The sequence below is a fragment of the Oratosquilla oratoria genome, chromosome 13 (genome assembly GCF_046742065.1).
Source record: "Oratosquilla oratoria isolate Oo_2021 chromosome 13, ASM4674206v1, whole genome shotgun sequence".
Taxonomy (NCBI): domain Eukaryota; kingdom Metazoa; phylum Arthropoda; class Malacostraca; order Stomatopoda; family Squillidae; genus Oratosquilla; species Oratosquilla oratoria.
This window is the reverse complement of record NC_134789.1, coordinates 12401269-12423495: the sequence shown is the minus strand read 5'-3', so window position 1 is coordinate 12423495 and position 22227 is coordinate 12401269. Positions and strand designations below refer to the sequence as shown.

The following is a 22227-nucleotide window of genomic DNA, read 5'->3' as shown; positions in this document are numbered from 1 at the left end:
TTTCCAAAACATCTTTTTATTACTTTCAAAATTTTCTGTCATACTCTTATCCCATTTCACATCTGCTCTCCTCTTTGCCTCCTTTACCTTGTGCTTTACTTTTCTTTTCTTTTCTTTGTACCTCTCATATGACTCCCTTGTCCTATTTTGTAACCAATCTGTGAAAGCTCGCTTCTTCTCTTCTACAATCTTCTTTGTTTCCACATTCCACCATTCACTACCCTTCCTTCTATTTCCTCCGGTCCTTCTTGTTCCACATACCATCTTTGCACACTTTGTGACTCGCTCCTTATCCTTGAACCATCTCCATTCCTCCTCCACTCCTAGCTCTACTCTATCCTTCACTCCCTCCTACTCCGCACTCAGCTTCTTCTTGTACTCCTCCTTTTCCTTTTCATTTAAAGAGTTCACTCAAAGCACCTCCCTACCTTTTGTCCTTTTCCTCTTTCTCCATCTATCCTCCACTCTCAACTTACCTTCCACCAAAAAAGGATCTGATATTCCCCCACTTCTCCCCTTAGCACATGTACAGCCTTAACTCTTCCTATTATACTTCTGTCTACTACTACATAGTCCATTAACACCCTATCTACCACCCTTCCATCCACCACCCTCTCCCATGTGTACTTATGCTTGACTTTCTTCCGAAACATTGTATTTGCTATCATCAACTCTCTTTCTAGATACATCTCCACCATCATCTCTCCACCACGATTCTTTCCTGGAACTCCACATTTCCCAACTGCTCCGTCAGTTGGTTCATTTCCTACCCTAGCATTAAGGTCTCCCAATACTACTACATTGATGTTCCTCCCAAATCCCTCTATGCACTCATTTAAATCTATCCAAAAAGCCTCCCTTTCTTCTACACTCTTCTCACTACTAGGCCCATATGCACTTACAAAAACCCCTATCTCCTTTCCTAGTTTCACCTTCATCCACATTATCCTTGAGGAAACTTCCTTCCACTCCACTACACGTTTACCTATCTCTTCACTTACTAGTATAGCCACCCCTTCTCTCCCTCACACTCTCTTTACTCCTGAGAACCTCCCAATTACAATCCCAAACTCACACTCGCCCTTCCTTCTCAACTTAGTTTCACTCAAAGCCAACACATCCATCTTTCTTCTCACAAACATACTACCTATCTCTTCCCTTTTACTCTCATCTGTACCACATCCACACACATTAAAAGACCCAAACCTTAGGGTGCTAAACAAATAGCAAAAATGTAGGGAACAATACCCATCTGTCGGCATGTACTCGTATCCGAATATCATAGTTTTCAGTCCTAATAGAAGGTTGAGTAGAGGAGGGGGTCATAATAGGTTAATTATTGTTAAGGTGGTGAGCCTTATGGCTCTTAAGACCAATTCATGCCCTGAATAATCGAGGGCATTGATCGCACTGAATCATGGGAGGTGGTTGTGGTTGATTTGTTCTTTCTGCCCATTGCTGTCATTTAGCTAACAGGTTGGCTCTTCTATTCTCTTCAAAGAGGTCTGTGCCCACTTTAATTTTGTTTCTCCACTTGTTTCTGTTGCTTGCTGAAGCTTTGAAGGTGTTTCGCTCTAAAAACAAGTGCCACATACATCCATGGCTATCCTTACATCATCATAATCAAGAGTTTGAAATGGTATTTATACTTGGCTACCTCCCTTGCAAGGGGGGAAAAGCCCTTGGTATATAGATAGATTAATACACCTAAGAACAGGACATTCTTGCTTCATGCATGGCCACCTCATGACAGGAAATGAATCATCAAATTGTCATTGTAAAGTTCCCCTCACAGTACCACACATACTACTAGAATGTCCAACTTACACAACACCCTGTAACAGCCACATACTTTGTCACTGTCCCCCTCAAACAACAGTGACTCTACACCAAATCCTGGGTGACAAAACACCACTATCTCTACATCTCTCCACAATTTCCTTCAAAAAACAGGACTTTTAACCAGACTATAGATACCCTTGACTAACTAAACCAATGCATGAAATATAAGATAACACACAACAGTGACATCAGTTTGTCCACAAGGATAGAAGTCTATCCATATACCAAGGGATCTTTCTCCCTTACAAACGAGGTAGCTAAGTCAAAAGGCACGTACCCTTTCCTACCCCTTCCACTCCCATCCACCACCCTTTCCGCCTTCTCATCTTAGATCATTGTGGATGAAGGATCATCCCTGTCTCCTGCCCACTGCTATGGGTCAGAAGCAATGCAGCAAGACACAGTACATCCATAGCAAGGCTGCTTCACTTAATCGGTGACCTCTCCTCTCCATCCTCTCATGTGGAAAACAGAAAAGACAGGGAGAAATCCCTTCAGGCTGAGTCAGACAAAAATAGAAGTGCCAATCTGTAACAGTATCAAGAACAGCTGCTTCACCTCCTTTATTCCACTCTCATTTACCAGTTCCAGACTTCCACCTATAACCCTCATGTCTACCTCTTGTACTACCCCATCTATGTATATGTTGAACAACCATAATAACATTACACAACATGGATGCAGATCATCCTTCACTTTAAACCATAAACTCAGAATGTAAATGGGAGGGGTGGTGTAAGAGGGTCGTTTGGGGTAGGTTTCTGGTTTGAATTTGCCATGTAACTTGTAAGGGTGATTCTTTTTTTTTCTTTTCTTTTTTTACATTAAATACATGACCAACACCATCAGATTAGTCTTCCTGGCAGCTTGCTCAACATTTTCACTTTTTCCACAAAGGTCACCTTATTCTGCATCGTGATACATAACCCACAGGACAAGCAAAAACCACACTAGCCTACCTATCTTCAAATCACTAATCAATACTAACACAAAATTGCCTGGAAAAGAACATCATATGCCCTTGAAGCAGTCACCACCCAGAAAACTTGGAATATGCCAACGTTCATGCAGTACAGACAACAAAGTTTCCTCAATGATTTATTGGCCAACCAGGTGGCTATGGCCAGATGAATTGGTGGCAGGGGTCCCATGCTAGAGAGAGCTTAGGCTAAAGATTTATTGATTAAATGATTACTAATTATTATTATTTTTTCAGTTGCACAACATGTCCAAAGTGATCAATCTTTGTCTGCATCATATGAGCAATATCAATGCTGATGTCAGGAACCAGTACATGACTCTTCTGGCTATGATGCCTCTAAGCTGTGTGGCCTTCTCATTGTTTGATAGTTGTGGGCCTGATGATAATGAATACAGCAGTAACAAGGTGAGTAGTGTGGTCAAGACTTTTTTGTAATTAACATGATTGGAAATGGAGAGAGTGAGTGGTTCGAGGTAAATTTGGGACTTCGCCAAGGATGTGTTATGTCGCCCTGGCTGTTCAACTAATACATGGATGGGGTGGTGCGAGAGGTAAATGCAAGGGTAGTGGGCAAGGGATTGGAGATGGTTAAAGAAAATGGAGAAAAGTGGGAGGTGAGCCAGCTGTTGTTTGCGGACGACACTGCGCTTGTGGCAGGATCGGAGGAGGGATTGAGGAAGTTGGTGGCAGAGTTTGGGAGAGTATGTGATAGAAGAAAGCTAAAGATAAATGTGGGTAAAAGTAAGGTGATGAGATGTACAAGGGGTGAAAGTGGCAGAAGACTGGAAGTGAGCATTAAGGGAGAGCGACTGGAGGAAGTGGATAGTTTTAGATACTTGGGTGCAAATGTGGCAGGAAAAGGTGGAGTGAAGGTGGAGGTAGAATGTAGATTGAGAGAAACGAGTAAATGCCTTGGTGGATTAAAGAGTGTAATGAGGAATAGACATTTGGGAATGGATGCTAAGAGGAGACTATATGAAGGAGTGATTGTGCCAACAGCACTGTATTGGGCAGAAACATGGAACATAAGAGAAGAGAGAAGGAGTTTGAATGTGTTTGAGATGAGGTGTCTGAGAAGTATGATAGGGGTTACTAGGCTAGATAGAGTGAGAAATGAGGAGGTGAGGAGGAGAACAGGGGTGGAAAAGGAGCTGGGAGATAGGGTTGATGAAAGAATATTAGGATGGTTTGGACACATGGAAAGAATGAGTGAAGAAAGACTAGTAAAAGAGGTATGGAAGGCAGATGTGGAGGGAGTGAACATGAGGGGACGTCCTAGGATGAGGTGGATGGATGGGGTGAAGGGGGCTTTGGGGAAGAGGGGAATGTCAGTTGTGGAAGGACGGGAGAGGACAGAAGACGGGGGTGAATGGAGAATGGTTGTATATGGATGATGTTGTGATTGCATGAGGTGGAATGGATGCGGGGTGAGGTAGTATGTGTGAGCAAAATTTGACGCAGGCCAAAGGGATTTTTCCCCGTCCTCTCCTTTTATGCAATGGGGGGACGGAGAGGGGGGGTCGCCGATTTAATGAAGCGGCCTTGCTGTGGATGTGCTGTGTCTTGCGACACTGCTTCTGACCCAGGGCAGTGGACAAGGTGGAGGGATGACCCGTCATCCAGGAGGTGCTCAGATGGGAGTGGTGTGGAGTGTATTCAGGGATGGAATGGGTGGAAATGATTTTATGCCTTTCTCTTTTTGGCTACCTCCCTTATGAGGGGGAAAGGGCCTTGGTATATGTGTGTAACAAGACTGGAGAAAATGGAGAATTTTAAGTCTTTGGGTATGTGGTAGTGAATGGAAGAATTAATGTGGAAGTGAATTATAGAATAAAGGAAGCAAGTAAATGTTTTGATGGAATGAAGTGTTATGAGAAATAGGTATTTGGGGATATATGCAAAAAGAAGGTTGTATGGATGAGTGGTTGTACCTATGACTGTGTATGTAACGGACTTTGAATATAAAGGAAGCATGAAAAAGAATAGTGAAAGTTTTTGAGATGAACTTGGGAACATGTGATTTGTGTTACAACAATGGATAGCATGAAAAATGTGGAGGTGAGGTATAGAGTAGCATTGGAAAGAGAACTGTCGGATAGCGTAAGTCAGAGTGCTGGCATAGTATGAGCATAGAGAAAGGGTGGTTGAAGAAGACTAGTAAAGAGAGTTTGAAAGGTGAAGTAAGTGAAATTAACATGAGAGGAAGGCAATTAATGAAAAGGATGGATGGGTGGAAAGGGGCTTTGGATGCACATGGAATGTCTGATGAGCAGGGAAGAGAGAAGATAGTAGTGGGTGGAGGGAGATTGTGAAGGGATGAAAGGGTGATGCAGGCCAAAAGGGTTTTCTTTTTATTACTTCTATTAATAATTATAATTATTAATAGAAGTAACAAGAAGGGTGGAGGGAGATTGTGAAGGGATGAAAGGGTGATGCAGGCCAAAAGGGTTTTCTTCTTGTTACTTCTATTGATAATTATACAGTCTCCTCCACCCACTACTATCTTCTCTGTTCCCTGCTCAACAGACATTCCATGTGCATCCAAAGCCCCTTTCCATCCATCCATCCACTCATCCAGGAGGTGCCAAGATAAGAGGGAAGGAAAAGGGTGGAGGGGAGTGGAGTGTGATAGGGTTGGAATGGGTGGGAGTGGTTTTTATGCCTTTGTTTTTTGACTACCTCCCTTATAAGGGGAAAAAAAGTCTTTGCCAAGGTAAGAGGGAGGGAGGAGGGTGGAGGGGAGTGGAATATATGGGAAATGGAATGGGTGGGAGTGTTTTCTATGCCTTTTTCTTTTTGGCTACCCCCCAGTGTAGGGGGAAAAAGCCTTTGGTATATGTATGTATTAATTATTTCATTTGAATAAGGAGGGAGTCTCTATGTGATGAAGTGGTGGGGGTAAACCATCACTGGGTGATGGGTCTTGCTGTGGAAAGTGGAGATTTATAATCTGTTTATTCAGCAGCACTGGAAGATACATTGGTACATTGAAATTCTTGTAGGAATGTATCTGTTAAGGTTACAGAGAGCAGGATGCCTGGTCCCATCACTCCAACCCATTTTAGCCACCTTTTTATGACCTGAGTGGGAAAACTCGGTGACAGCATTATTTCGTCCCCCTCCCTTCCCCCCCCTTACCCCCTACCTGTTATCCATTAGGAGCTAAGATGAGAGGGGGAAAGGGTGGTGGATGGGAGTGGAGTGGGTGGAATGAAATGGGTAGGAGTGGGTGTATGTCTTTTGACTAGGCTACCTCCCTGGTAAGGGGGGAAAAGCCTTTGGTGTATAGATAGATATTGAAATTAGCAGTCAATTTGTTTGTTAGAAATTAAGTACAATACTTCTGTATGTATACAGTGATGTGATTTTGCAGCAGAACGAGTCTTCAAATCCACTGGAGTTTGGGAGTTTGGATGGATCTTCTCTAACAACTTTGGAACGTCATTATGTGCTTCGGTCAACAGGAGGTCACCTACCTGCAAATGCATTTCATACCATTATGGCTTTCATCCTACATGTTTCACAACCAAGGTATGTATATTTTGTTTCATAATTTCACTGCAGGTAGATTATAGTTTTCCACTAATTCAAGTTGAACCATGCTACATTAAGTTCCATGCTACATAGTCCTCTGATAGTGGAAGTTTGTGACATTAAACCACATCATCATTAAACCATATCTTATTTTTTGTTTATTTATTTATTTATTTATTGATTTATTGATTTATTCTCATTTTTATTTTTTTATTTGTTTGTTTTACCAGATTCTTCTTGTTTACTAATTTTATGATAATTTTGTTTAACCTCTTCAATAAAAGTCAAATATTAATGTCCACATCAGGTTGCCTGATGTATGATGATGCACCACAGTATGTGCATTACAAAATACAAAGTTACTGCTGTTATACTCATTCTCTTTCACCCTGAATAAATATATTTTCACAGAAAATGTGATCAAGACTGTTCACAATATGAGGGTCACTCATCTATAACTATAAAATAAATATAATCAGGGAGCTGATGCCGGCATTCTTGTATACCCCACTCCTGGCTCATGGTGCATACACAGGCATCATTGTATTCAAGAGGTTAATTATTGTAATAGTTCTTTGTCTTCTTACGTTAGATTTTGTTTGCCTCTTTGTTTATTTAAATTATTTGGATGCACCCTAACTGAATGTGTTATAGTGTTGCTATTTGCAACATAGGTCAAGGTGATGGTGGTTCAAACCCTGCTGCAAGCAAGTTGGACCAAGGACATGATTTATTAAATTCCACACTACAAAGTTCTCTGTAAGGGACACCATCCTACCCTCCTTTCCATCCCTTCCTGTTGAAAATAGAGATGATGGGGAGAAATCCCTTCGTGCTGTGTCAAAATATCATCCACACACAACCACTCCCCAACCATTTACTGAAGGGGTTGGTAATTAGGCAAGAATATCAACCAGTTAATACATACATATACCAAGGGCTTTTTTCCCCTTACAAGGAAGGTAGCCAAAGTCAAAAGGCATAAATCCGCTCCCACCCATTTCATCCCCACATACTCCACTTCTAATTACTACCCCTCCCTCCCTCTTTGCTTGGCTCCTATTGGATGACAGGTCATCCCTGCATCTTGCCCACTGCCCTAGGTCAAAAGGGGTGCAGCAACACAGTGCATCCACAGCAAGGCTGCTTCATTAAATCAGCAACCCCCCCTCTCCATCCCCTCATTCAGAAAAAGAAAAGACAGGGAGAAATCCCTTTGGGCTGTGTCAAAATATCATTCACACATTCTCCATAACTCCCCTCCTCACCCACCCACTCCCATGCATCACAGCATCATCCATAGACAACCATTCTCCACACACTCCTATCTTCTCTCTTCTCTCTTCCATCCTCAACAGACATCCCCCTCTTTCCCAATGCCCCTTTTACCTCATCCATCCATCTCATCCTTAGTTGCCCCCTCTTGTTCACTCCATCCACCTCTGCCTTCCACACTTCATTTATAAAAAAAGAAAATAATAATAATAATACATACATATACCAAGGCTTTTTTCCCCCTTCCAAGGGAGGTAGCCAAAAAGGGAAAGGCATAAAAACACTCCCACCCATTTCATCCCCAAATACACTCCACACCCCTCCCACCCTTCCTCTCATCTGAGCACCTCCTGGATGACGGGTCATCCCTGCACCCCGCCCACCGCCCTGGGTCAGAAGCAGTGTCGCAAGACACAGTACATCCACAGCAAGGCCACTTCATTTAATCGGCGACCCCCCCTCTCCGTCCCCCTTTGCATATAAGGAGAGGACGGGGAGAAATCCCTTCGGGCTGCGTCAAAATTTACTCACACATACTACCCCACCCTCCACCCCCCCGCCCATTTCTCCTCATGCAGTCACAACATCATCCATATACAACCATTCTCCACTCACCTCTGTCTTCCGTCCTCTCCCTTCCTTCCTCAACAGACATTCCCCTCTTCCCCAAAGCCCCCTTCACCCCATAAATAATAATAATCCTCACATAATATAAAGCCTTCAACACAATGGGACATATTATGGCACATATGGAGCTAAAATGAGAGGGAAACAAAGATGGTGGATAGGAGTGGAATGGATGGGAGTGGGTGTGTCCCTTGACTGACTACCTCCCTTATAAGGGGGGAAAAGCCCTTGGTATATAGATATAGATAGATAGGATTATTTTTTAATATTGGAGCAATATAATGGAAAGGTAAATGAAGGTGTTTTGATTGTTGTGGGATGTGTGGGGTGATTGTATGCTTTGACTTGGACCCCGCAATTGTAAGGAAAAGAAAGCCATTTGGTATGTATGTATTTAAGTATTATTTTGAAAGGTTGTTACTTTGCACCTGTTTAGATTATTCAGTTTATTATGATGGGTATTCTTTTCTTAATCTTGTTTCAGGGGAGACCGTTGGCAAGAGGACTTGTTTACAATGTGTCAGCGTGTTGATCGTATGGCAAAACTAGAAGATTGGACATTTCCAGTCCTGGCTTCAAACCTACGAACTCTGTTGTGGAAGTGGTTGGCATGGGAACCAGCACAACATTGCATTATAAACAAATTGAGAACATCTCTTGGAAAACCACAAGATACTTTTACAACAATAGAAGGTACTCTGTATTTTCCATCATCAAGTTGAATGGAAATTTACACATTAAGGAGTATATATTTGTACAATAAATACCGTTCTCCATTTATTAGGGGTTGCCGAAGGCAAAACAAAACCAACATCATAAATAGAAACTGTTTAACCAGTGTTCCTATCTCAGCACCATGGGGATGAAGGGTTATCCTAACTCTCCCAAACATACACATTTTGCTTGAAGCAAAAGCAATGCAATAAGACCATTTTTCCACAGCAGGGCCTAATAGCTGGACCTGGTTTATCCCCATCAGTTTATCTTGTAGGAACCCCCTTATTATCCAATGAGAATAAGATATGAAATAGATGAGAACATCCCCTCAGGCTGCATTATCTCTTCATTCATTGGCAATCTTCCTCCATTCATTCCTGTCTTTTGGATTCTCTCTCTTTTGCTTTACATATATTCCATGTGCATCCAAAGCCCCATGCATTCCATCCAATCTGTCCCATTCATGGTCTTCCTCTCAAGCTCACTCCTCATTCTATGCTAGTCAGTCATCATTTATTCTTTCTATATGTCACAATCACCTTATTACCTTGTGTTCTGTCATAACTCACAGCTTCAGTTCTACTCCCATAATGTGATGATGTATTTTATTCTGGATAAGATGGGATATGTGTTGAGGGGAGATTCCTGAACTGAAAATTAATTCAGAGGTGCTCTTCATTGTATTGTCCACCCTTTAGTCAAGTAACAACATCTAGTGTAAACCAGATAATATATAAAAATTGTTGCATTGACTCGTCAATCAGGTATTATGTGATAAGTAAGATGGCTTGCCATGCGAAAGGAAAATCTTTGTCCCTTTCACTTTCATCAGAGAGGCAAAGGTGAAGCTCTTCTGCAAGAAGTAATGTAAGTTGGGGTCATTGTAAGAATAGACATACAAAAAATCCTTTATATTTTGCAGGTTCACTGAAGAGTCGTGCCAAGGAAGTCAGGGAAGGGATTCAAGAAAAAAGTTACCCTCCACATCAGGCAAAAGCAATGAAAATGGAAGATGGAAGTGATGACAAAGCTGATGAACATATGGATATTAGAAAAGAGGAGACAGATTATCCAGCCCACAAAGAGGAGAACAACAATGGAAAAGTTCAGATTTTAGCCGTCAACCTCCTGGTGGAGTTCCTCGAAAGTTTGGAAAAGGCCATGTTTAATGCCAGTGATGGTTGTGCAGTTGCTGTGCCTCCTCCTAATAAGGTGCAAATATTTTCTCTCTTTGAAATAAGATATAGTAAAATAAAATTTTCTGCATGAGGGGATGGAGAGGGGGGTTCACCGATTAAATGGAGCGGCCTTGCTGTGGATGTGCTGTGTCTTACTACATTGCTTCTGATCCAGGGCAATGGGCGAGATGCAGGGATGACCTGTCATACAGGAGGAGCCAAGAAAAGAGGGAGGGAGGGGTGGTGAACGGGAGTAGAGTGGGTGGGAGTGGAAATATGCCTTTTCACTTTGGCTCCCTCCCTTTTAAGGGGAAAAAAGCCTTTGGTATGTATGTATGTATAAAATCAAACTTAAGTATAGTAATTACACCAAAAGCCTTTCTGGTTATTTCAGTGTACTCACTAAAAACATGCTACAAAGCCTCACAAAGCCCTCTGTGAGGAGCACCATCCTAGCCTTCCGGTAGGGGGGTTTGTGATGTTAAACCGTATCATCATATCATATCATAACTAAAAACATTTCTCATAACCAGTTACCCCCAGAAAGTAGTCCAGATATATGCAATAAGGTTGTAACCACTTAAAATGCCAGGAAACAAATAACTGATAATGTGCAACTGGGAAAAAATAGGTGCACAATTTTATCATTTACAGTTCAATTTACAGATACAAAGTGTATTTTGTAATAATGTTGAATTTGAAAAATTTTAGTTTGTGGATACCAGTATATTTCATTTACTGGATATATAGATAATAAGTAGTTTACTATTCTGCATGAGGGGACAGAGGGGGTGTCGCTGATTTAATGAAGCGGCCTTGCTGTGGATGTGCTGTGTCTCTCGACACTGCTTCTGACCCAGGGCACTGGGCAAGATGCAGGGATGACCCATCATCCAGAAGGTGCCAAGATAAGAGGGAGGGGAGTGGACTATGTTAGGGATGGAATGGGTGGGAGTGGTTTTTATTCCTTTGTTTTTTGGCTACCTCCCTTTTAAGTGGGAAAAAGCCTTTGGTATATGTATGTACGTACTTTATAAGTGGAATGCAATGAAGCAATGGTGGTAAACCAGCTTCAGCTGTAAGGCTATGCTATTAAGGTGCCATGTCTGTTTGCATTGCTTCTGAACTGAACAGTGGGTGGGGGAAAGGAATGACCCTTCATTCATGAAGAACTAAGATTAGAAGGGATGAGAAATGAGTTTTTGGATGGGTGTGGAATGGGTGTCCTGCTTTGACTAGGTCAACCCCCTTATAAGGGTGAAAGGGTCTTTAGAGTCTGAGAGAAGTATTACTATTAGCATTAGTCAATATTTCACATTGAACTAATTTTTCCCCAATGTCCTTTTCTGTTTTTCAGGCAGTTCGTATGTTCTTTCGTACAAACCGCTCAACTTGTGTGGAGTGGCTGAGCCGAGTTAGAGCCGCTTCTGTGATTGTGGCTCTCAATTGTGGAAGACCTGAGGTTGCCGTGCGACATGCATATAAGCTCTTACACGAGTTCAAGGAAAATGGAAATACTCAGGTAGACTGGCAGCTTCCATAACCAGTATTCACTTTGATACTACATTTGTGTTCTAACTGGCTTCAGTGATGAAATTTTGCTTATTCATATTTGTATAGGCATGTATGATTTTTTTTATTTTTTTATTTATTTATTTATTTCTTAATTAATTTATTTTTATAGGGAGCTGATTTTGAAAGAGCAGTTTGCTACTGTGTACGGGCTCTTACTGCCCTTGGAAATGGTGAGGCAGTGGCAGGGGTCTATTACTGGTGCCGTGACAAAATTAACCGTCGGTTCTCATGGATCAAACCTGCAATTTACGCTGCTGGCAATAGGCAAGTCATTACAGTGCTATAGAATCCTGTTTTGTATAGTTAGTGTACCAGAACCTTACACTCCAACCCTGCCCTTGTCTGTCAGTTCCCTATTCAGCTCTACTCTCCACCTCACATCCTCATTTCTCACTCACACCATCTTTGTGACCCCCACCATATTTCTCCTACAAATGTACATACTTACATATACTGAAAAGCCCTTTCTCCCTTATAAGGGGGTGGTTGATTCAAAACAACACCCATCCTACATCCATCCATCCAGAAGCCCATTCATTTTCCTTCCCATCTTAGCTCCACCATAAGCAGGTATCCATCATTGGTCCCATATAATCCCATTCTATGACATGCATAGTGGTGGCATTCTTCCCATCCCACCACAGAGGGTTCAGAGAAGGAAAAGGTTATGTCATATAACTGGTAAAGGATAAGATCAAGGAAACAGCATAATGAGGAACAGTGGTTCAAAAGTGTTTCAGTATTCCTACTTTAACGTAGACAAATGGTGTATGGGTCTGGTCCATAGAGGTATTTTGTTTACATGCATACCTAGGGCTTTTTCCCCCTTATAAGGGAGGTAGCCAAAGTCAAAAGGCATAATTCCACTTCCACCCATTACATCCCAACCCACTCTACTTCCATTTACCATCTCTCCCTCCCTCCCTCTTTTCATGGCTCCTCCTGGATGACGGGTCATCTCTGCATTTCATCCATCTCCATGGGTCAGAAGCAATGCAGCAACAAAACAGCACATCATTTTATATACTGTCCTTAAAGTACTGTTAACACATCCATGTTTCTGATCACAAACGTAATTCCAAACTTTTCCCTTTTGTTCTCATTCACACACACATTTGATTGCCCAGTTACTAGTCCTCCCAGACCTTATACTTTGACTAGTCCCCGTACTTTGTCCTGAGCAATAGTAACAACATTCTTCCTCCTTACCACCTAGTGGCACACATGCACGCACACACAGGGATGGAAGAGAAATGGAATATACTAAAAGAAATTTATAATGAGGGAGTGAATAAATACGTACCACAACAAAAAATGGAAAGAACATACATAAAAAGCTGGTACAATGAAAGGTGTAGTGAAGCTAAGGATAAAAGAAACAAAGCTTGGAAGAAATGGAAAAGAGACAAGAAAACAAGCAAATGGCTAATGTACATCAAACTAAGAAATGATTATGTAAAAATACGCTGTGATGAAAAAAGAAACTATGAAAAACAAAAAAAAATGCAAGGAAGAACCCAAACTATTTTACAGGTATATAAATGGCAAACTGAAGAAAAAACAAGAAATAGAAAAGCTGTGCTAAGGTAAATATGAATATACAGAAGAACTGGAAGTGGCTGAAATTATGAACAACCACTTCAAATCAGTATTCACAATAGAAAACTCATCTAACTGTGAGGAAATAGGGAGAGAGATATCACCCTCAATGAAAGAAATAATTGTAACACAGAAGGAAATCAGCGACCAAATCAAAACCCTTGACGTCAAAAAATCACATGGTCCAGATGGAATTGCAAATTGGATACTGAAATAATGCATGGAAGAATTAACAGATAAAATATACAATATAATTAAATTCTCACTTAAATAAGGAAAAGTGCCACAGGACTGGAAGAATGCAAACATTGTACTGATTTATAAGGGAGGAAACAAGGAAGACCCATCAAATTACAGACTGCTCTCCCTGACAAGCATAGTAGAAAAAATTTGCGAAAAGGTCGTCAAAAATAGATGGGTTAAACATTTGGAAGAAAAAACTATACTGAATCCAAATCAGTTTGGATTCAGACAAGGAAGATCATGTACAACAAACTTGATCTGTTTTTTACTCAAGATCAAGGCACATAATACAAGAGAGAGATGGTTGGGTAGACTGTGCCTTTCTGGACCTACGAAAGGCATTTGATAAGGTACCACACAATAAACTAATAAGGAAGATAGAGTTAATAGGTGGCATCAGAGGAAAATTATTGGAATGAATGAAAGACTTCCTGACTGGGAGGAAAACGAGAGTAGTAATTAGAGATAAATTCTCAAATTAGGAAGAAACGAAAAGTGGTGTCCCGCAGGGATCAGTACTGGCCCCGATCATGTTTGCCATATACATAAATGACATGGATGAAGGAGTAGAGTGTTATATGAATTTCTTTGTAGACACAAAAATACTAAAGAAAGTAAAAACGGAGGAGGATTGCAACTCATTGCAACAAGACTTGGACAAGATCTGGAAATGGACTCAAAAGTGGGAAATGAAATTCAATATAACAAAATTTAGTATAATGGAATTTGGAAAGATCAAAAACAGAATATCGAGAGATTATAAAATTGGTGAAGAAAAGGTAAAAAAAAGTAAACTCAGAAAAAGACCTTGTAATGATGATCAGCAAAGACTTGACACCAGATAAGCATATTAATAAAATAGTCTGAGAAACCTATAATTTATTGAGGTCAATAAAAGTGGCATTTGCCTATTTGGATGAGGAAATGATAAAAAAAAAAAATTAACTACACTAATAAGACCAAAACTCGAGTACGTAGCAACACTATGGACACCCAGTACCAAAAAGAATATAAAAAAAAAAAATAGAAAGAATACAAAGAGCAACAACAAAACTGGCACCAACTCTTTCCAAAATGACATATGAACAAAGATTTTTCCAAATTAGAATTACCAACTCTGGAACAAAGAAGGGAAAGAGGAGACGTACAACCACTCCTCGTTTAACGACGACAATTGGGACCAGCGCGCCATCGTTAACCGAATTGGTCGTTAAGCGAAAGTGTATACATATACGTACATGTACTGTATGTACAATGTCCAGCAATACATGTATCTTTATTTTCGTGTATTTTCCCTCTTTTATACAGTACATTAAAGCTTTATTTACTGTTTATTTACGGTGGTTAGGTTCCTAAAATTACCGTATATGACCAAATCTGCGTATGCTGACATTCCATATTGAATACTGGGGTATTTTTTTAGTTTTGACCATGGGCGCAATATAGCAATAGAAAATTAATTATTAATTTTGTAAATTAAAATGTATCAACGTAATATGCAATTTTGTGGGCGGAAATGAAAGTAAAAAATACCATGCTACAAGAAAATATGCTAATGAACGAAGTCGGTAGCATAGGATCGGGATGCCATCTTGTCGTCTGCCAACGTCTCTCACGACGACGACAACGAGGACGAGCCGGATGACATTTAATTCGCAGGTAATGATTTATCAAACACAGGTTAGGTTAGTTTAGTTTAGGTTAGACGAATTTATTATCCTTTCATTTCTTTGACATCGGCATCTATCATAACAAACATGGTGTACCATTCGTCCGACATGACTTCGTTACTTATGAAATTTGTTTTAGCACTTTTTTTTTTTTTCGCTCACAAAATTGCATATTATGTTGATACATTATAATTTACAAAATTAATAATTAATTTTCTATTGCTATATTGCGCCCATGGTCGAAACTAAAAATTTACCACTACCGGTATATACTGTACCCCAGGTAGTTTTTGCAGCTTGCAGGATGGTAATGTAGACCTAAGCTTCAGAACACTTTACCTCACAGGTAATATCCACCGTACAAGTTCATTTATAACATCATACAAATTTGCCTCAGCCAACTTAATTATCGTACACGACGTCGTAACTTCGGGAGATTTACGTTAAATGAATATTGGTCTGTCATAAAGCCCGTCGTTACTCCGAGTTGTCGTTAACCGAGTAGGTCGTTAAACGAGGAGTGGGTGTACTAACTATCTATAGAATTATGAAGGGAATGGAAATCTTAGATAAGAATGATTTATTGAAATGGGACAATGGAAAAATAAGAGTACACAAAAAGAAAGAAAAAAAAAAGATAATTACAGAAGAGATCTGAAAAAAAAAATAGCTTCCCATACAGTGATAGATACTTGGAACAAATTAGACAAAGAAACTGTGTGTGCAAACACTATTCAAGATTTTAAGAAAAAACTTGATGCTGAGAGATACAAACATGGGTCACCATGAGTATAGCTCCCTTCCCGTATAATACAACTAGGTAAATACACAATGTCTGCCATGGAATAATGAATTGGTATGAGATAGTGGAATATTAGATTTTGAATTTCAAAAATTAAATAGATAAAATGACTGTCATGATATGATACATTTTGATATGATTTTTTTTAAATATGGACTCATCATCAACATTGATGAGATAAAAGTGGACAAGGGCATATATGCATGGTTAAAGGGAACAGTCGTTTTAGTTGTTTTTGTAAACCCGCTTATTTATATATGTATTTTATTGTTCCTGTACTGTTGAATGATTTTGCAGGTATGAAAAGGCATTGGCTGGATATATGCACTTTCTGGAAGGGGGTGATAAAGGAGTTATGGATGATTTAGAAATCATTGGTGAAGACAAGGACGAAGGTGCAGAGGCTGGAGGCAGCAGTGATCAGCCTTCAGTTCAGCAGATAGACATTTTTGATCAGAAACATCTCGACCCCTTGGTCCAAGAATTTTTGAATGCACAGGTATTTGTTAAATATAGATATGTATTCAGTATTGAAATAATGATTTTTGTAATGGAAATGTATGTACATTTATGTTTGATATTAGTAAAAGTTAATGTATCAAAGGCTGAAGTAAATGTGGTACTTGTGTGAATGGTCACTGGAGGCAACTGTGATGCCATAGGTAAACACGCTTATCCAGCAAATAGTAGGACCTGGGTTTAAGCCCCAGGCTACCTTGCTTATGAGGGGGAAGAAGCCCTTGTTATATAGATAGAATGTATGTTTGCATATATGTATGGGTGCTTACTGCCTGAGTGGTTAGTGTCTATTTGTGATGGAGATTGAGGTGACGGCAGTTCAAACCTTGCTGCTAGCAAGTTGGACCAAGGGCATGGTTCATTAAATTCCATTCTACAAAGTCCTCTGTAAAGGACACCATCCCAGGCTCCTCATGAGGGAGTTTGTGACATGAAATCCAATTATGTATGTACTGTAGCTAACACCAGATTCCCCCCCCCCCACCCACCCCAGCTTATGGAATATTATCATAGTGAAGGTGTTTATTATTTCCCATTATATAAAGTACTAAAATCAACTGTAAAGAAATGGAAGGTTGTATTTTATTCCTGAATTATTTCAGATTGCTGAGTGCTACAGTAAGTTAAGCAAGTGGTCAGACCTGCAAGACTGGGTTCAGCGTATTAAGGAGAGAAGCAAGGATAATGATGTGGGCCCAAATCCGTCTGGCTCCATGAACATCTTTCATGACCTCTCACATATACAGTAAGGCAAAATTTAGAAGAAAAATGTAATTATATGACTTATTACTATATTCTCTTATATATTGCACATTGGGGCTATTCATTATCTATTATTATTATTTTGTTTTTCAGGGCTCTTTCAAAATTTACTTCGGCTGACTTTAAAGGAGCTCAAGCAAGTCTGGAACATGGAGTTAAAAACACTGACTGGGATAAGTGCAGTCAGTGGATGGTGTATGCTCAGCTGCAGAAAATCAACTCTGCTCTTCTATACACAATGGCCACCCTTGTTACACCCCAGTCCAGGAGCAGGTAGGATTACTCTGAAGATATGAGAGAAATTATCTATCTTTATACCAAGGGCTTCTCCCTTGTAAGGGAGGTAGCCAAGTCATAAAAACTTCACTGTTTCAGAATTTTAGATCCTCATTCCATACAGTTTCAATCTCCTCCTCAGTTCATTTCTATTGATTCTGTCATATTCCTTCTCCAGGACCACAAAACACAGCTACAATCACTTTCCCTTCTCACAAGGCATTGTATCAAGCTGTCTTAGAATGAATATCTGGTCAACACATTCCCTACCTTTATGAAACCTTCACTTTCTCTCTGAAATGTGATTTTCTGTACACTGAATGTGGGATTCACAAAAGGAGACCTTTAATTCAGATTTGCAAGCTTTTCCCTTTAAAATTGGGACTAAGTATATTTTCTTCCAATCCTCAGGTACTCATCCCTTCTCTTTGTAACCCCTTACCTGGCAACTTTTTTTGGGGGGAAACATTTCATTTTAAGACAATTTTTTATTTTATTATTTTTCTTATAGTATTTTTCATACTGATTATGGAAATAACTCATTTTTATCTATTACCAATATTTTACTTGAAATTTTATTTTGAAGATACCATTTCCGACAAAAATGAGATAACTTTTCTTCCTTTTTTTTATTGTCTTTTTCATAACTTTAGAATCAAAAGTAAAGGGAAATTACACACTTATTTTACTAATTTTTATATCTTATTCTGGGGTATTGGGTGCATGTTATTGTGGCAAAGTGGCATGCAGTTGATACTTTAGGGTCTATATGGGGCCCCCCTACGGACCAGAGCCACACATCATTTTGGCTGTGATAGAGGAAAACTCTGTTCATAGAGAAGTGATGACACTTTTATACTACGACTTAACCTCCGTTATGCTGTCCCCCAACCCCTTGTTACTGTCCTTTACAATTTCTCTGAATATTCATTTCCTTTTTCGCCTACCTTCCCTGTGGTGGGGGAAAAGAATACTGCCACCAAGTAATTCCACTTGGATCGTAAGAGGTGAGAAGAAAGGGACGGGGATTGGGACTAGGCATCCTTCACCTTGTAGCCCCTCAGGGGACATTCCTAAAAGAAAAAGCAAAGGCATAAGAGGGTCTGGGAGTTTTCTGACCAGCACCCTAAGGTTTGGGTCTTTTAACCTCTTCACTCCGGGGCACATCGCACGTCTGGCAGCATTAGCTGCCAGACGTGCGATGTTGCATCATAATAATCGTATTATAAAAAATAAAGTCAGTGCTCAATCGTTCGTTCTCTTTCACCCGTGAATTTTGATAACCATAGAAAATATGATGAAGCCAGTTTAGAGAGAATGGAGGTTACGTAGCTATGACTACAATAAATATAATCAAGATGCCGACGTCGGCATCATCGCGTACCCACTTGCTCCTCATGCCGCCTACGTAGGCGTCACCGTATGGAAGTGGTTAATGTGCGTGGATGTGGTACAGATGAGAGTAAAAGGGAAGAGATAGGTAGTATGTTTGTGAGAAGAAAGATGGATGTGTTGGCTTTGAGTGAATCTAAGCTGAAAGGGAAGGGCTAGTGTAAGTTTGGGAGTGTAAGTGGGAGGTTATCAGGAGTGAAGAGAGGGCGAAGTAGGGAAGGGGTGGCTATACTAGTAATCGAAGAGATAGGTAAATGTGTAGTGGAGTGGAAGGAAGTTTCCTCAAGGATAATGTGGATGAAGGTGAAAATGGGAAAGGAGATGTGGGTTTTTGTAAGTGCATATGGACCTGGCAGTGAGAAGAGCGTAGAAGAAAGGGAGGCTTTTTGGATAGATTTTAATGAGTGCATAGAGGATTTAGGGAGAAATATCAATGTAATAGTATTGGGAGACCTTAATGCTAGGGTAGGAAATTATCCAATTGATGGAGTGGTTGGGAAATGTGGAGTTCCAGGAAAGAATCGTAGTGGAGAGTTGATGGTGGAAATGTGTCTAGAAAGAGAGTTGATGATAGCAAATACAGTGTTTCGGAAGAAAGTCAAGCATAAGTACACATGGGAGAGGGTGGTGGAGGGAAGGGTGGTAGATAGAGCGTTAATGGACTATGTAGTGGTAAATAGGATTATGATTGGAAGAGTTAAGGATGTACATGTGCTAAGGGGAGAGGGTGGGGGAATATCAGATAATTTTTTGGTGGAAGGTAAGTTGAGAGTGGAGGATAGATGGAGGAAGAGGAAAGGGACAAAAGGTAGGGAGGTGCTTAGAGTGAACTCTTTAAATGAAAAGGAAAAGGAGAAGGAGTACAAGAAGAAGCTGAGTGAGGAGTGGGAGGGAGTGAAGGATAGAGTAGAACTAGGAGTGGAGGAGGAATGGGGATGGTTCAAGGAGGGAGTCACAAAGTGTGCAAAGATGGTGTGTGGAACAAGAAGGACAGGAGGAAATAGAAGAAAGGGTAGTGAATGGTGGGATGAGGAAACAAAGAAGGTTGTAGAAGAGAAGAAGCGAGCTTTCACAGATTGGTTACAAAATAGGACGAGGGAGTCATATGAGACGTACAAAGAAAAGAAAAGAGAAGTAAAGCACAAGGTATAGGAGGCAAAGAGGAGAGCAGATGTGAAATGGGGTAAGAGTATGACAGAAAATTTTGAAAGTAATAAAAAGATGTTTTGGAAAGAAATTAAGAGAGGAAGAGGAGGCGAATCAAGTAGAGAAGAAAAGGTAAAAGGTGCAGATGGAGAGAGGATAATGGAAGAGAAGGCAGTAAGGGGAAGATGGGCAGAATATTTTAGGTAGTTGCTAAATGTGAAGGAGGATAGGGAGGGAAAGATAGCTGCAGTGGGAAATGCTAAGAAAATGAGAGTGATGAGTGAGGAAAATGGAGGAGAAATAAGGAAGGATGAAGTGAAGGCAGTTGTTAAGATGATGAAAGCAGGTAAGGCACCTGGTCTGGATGGATGCCATACAGAATGTCTAAAAAAGGAGGTACAGTGATGGTGGACTGGCTGGTGAGGTTATTTAATGTTTGCTGGAGAGAGGGTAGAGTGCCTGAGGACTGGAGGAGTGCCTGTATAGTTCCACTTTACAAGGGAAAAGGGGACAAGTGTGAATGTAGTAGTTTCAGAGGGATTAGCTTATTAAGTGTAGTTGGGAAGGCTTATGGGAGGATCTTGATTGAGAGGAGTAGGAGAGGAACAGAGGGAGTAATTGGTGAGGAACAGTGTGGATTTAAGACAAGTAGAGGTCGTGTAGATCAGATTTTTGTGGTAAGACAGATATGTGAGAAAGCTATAGAAAAGGGGAAGGATGTTTTTTGGGCCTTTATGGACCTGGAAAAGGCTTATGACAGGGTAGACAGAAAGGCACTGTGGGAGGTTTTGCGGATATACGGGATAGGAGGAAAGCTTCTGGGAGCTGTCAAGAGTTTTTATGAGAGTAGTAGAGCATGTGTCAGGATTAGAAATGGAGAGAGTGAGTGGTTCGAGGTAAAGGTGGGACTTCGTCAAGGATGCGTTATGTCGCCCTGGCTGTTCAACTTATACATGGATGGGGTAGTGCGAGAGGTAAATGCAAGGGTAGTGGGTCAGGGATTGGAGATGGTTAAAGAAAATGGAGAAAAGTGGGAGGTGAGCCAGCTGTTGTTTGCTGACGACACTGCGCTTGTGGCAGGATCGGAGGACGGATTGAGGAAGTCGGTGACGGAGTTTGGGAGAGTGTGTGATAGAAGAAAGCTGAAGATAAATGTGGGTAAAAGTAAGGTGATGAGATGTACAAGGGGTGAAAGTGGCAGTAGACTGGAAGTGAGCATTAAGGGAGAGCGACTGGAGGAAGTGGATAGTTTTAGATACTTGGGTGCAAATGTGGCAGGAAAAGGTGGAGTGAAGGTGGAGGTAGAATGTAGATTGAGAGAAGCGAGTATATGCCTTGGTGGATTAAAATGTGTAATGAGGAATAGACATTTGGGAATGGATGCTAAGAGGAGACTATATGAAGGAGTGATTGTGCCAACAGCACTGTATGGGGCAGAAACATGGAACATAAGAGAGGAAGAGAGAAGGAGTTTGAATGTGTTTGAGATGAGGTGTCTGAGAAGTATGATGGGGGTTACTAGGCAAGATAGAGTGAGAAATGAGGAGGTAAGGAGGAAAACAGGGGTGGAAAGGGAGTTGGGAGATAGGGTTGATGAAAGAGTATTAGGATGGTTTGGACACATGGAAAGAATGAGTGAAGAAAGACTAGTAAAAGAGGTATGGAAGGCAGATGTGGAGGGAGTGAACGTGAGGGGACGTCCTAGGATGAGGTGGATGGATGGGTTGAAGGGGGCTTTGGGGAAGAGGGGAATGTCTGCTGAGGAAGGATGGGAGAGAACAGAAGACAGGGGTGAATGGAGAGTGGTTGTATATGGATGATGTGATGCATGAGGTGGAATGGGCAGGGGGATGGGGGATGAGGTAGTATGTGTGAGCAAATTTTGACTCAGCCCAAAGGGATTTCTCCCCGTCTTCTCCTTTATGCATGGGGGGAAGGAGAGGGGGGTCGCCGATTTAATGAAGCGGCCTTGCTGTGGATGTGCTGTGTCTTGCGACACTTCCTCTGACCCAGGGCAGTGGACAAGGTGCAGGGATGACCTGTCATCCAGGAGGTGCTAAGATGAGAGGGAGGGTGGAGGGGTGTGGA

The 22227-nt window shown here is 40.9% G+C and overlaps 1 protein-coding gene across 8 annotated transcripts in view; it reads left to right on the top strand.

The window, feature by feature from the left end:
- The window catches only part of nonC (serine/threonine-protein kinase Smg1), a 139359-nt gene that overhangs the window by 39160 nt on the left and 77972 nt on the right, over positions 1–22227 (top strand). For 6 of the 8 annotated variants that reach the window (XM_076196843.1, XM_076196839.1, XM_076196840.1 and 3 more), the window contains exons 16-24: positions 3059–3229; positions 6198–6355; positions 8745–8953; positions 9900–10189; positions 11513–11677; positions 11840–11994; positions 16342–16543; positions 17166–17308; positions 17419–17598. In XM_076196843.1, coding sequence (XP_076052958.1) covers positions 3059–3229; positions 6198–6355; positions 8745–8953; positions 9900–10189; positions 11513–11677; positions 11840–11994; positions 16342–16543; positions 17166–17308; positions 17419–17598 — 1673 coding nt within the window. The remainder of the gene's footprint in view (positions 1–3058; positions 3230–6197; positions 6356–8744; positions 8954–9899; positions 10190–11512; positions 11678–11839; positions 11995–16341; positions 16544–17165; positions 17309–17418; positions 17599–22227) is intronic. The other 2 variants (XM_076196844.1, XM_076196838.1) reach the window with 1 other exon arrangement.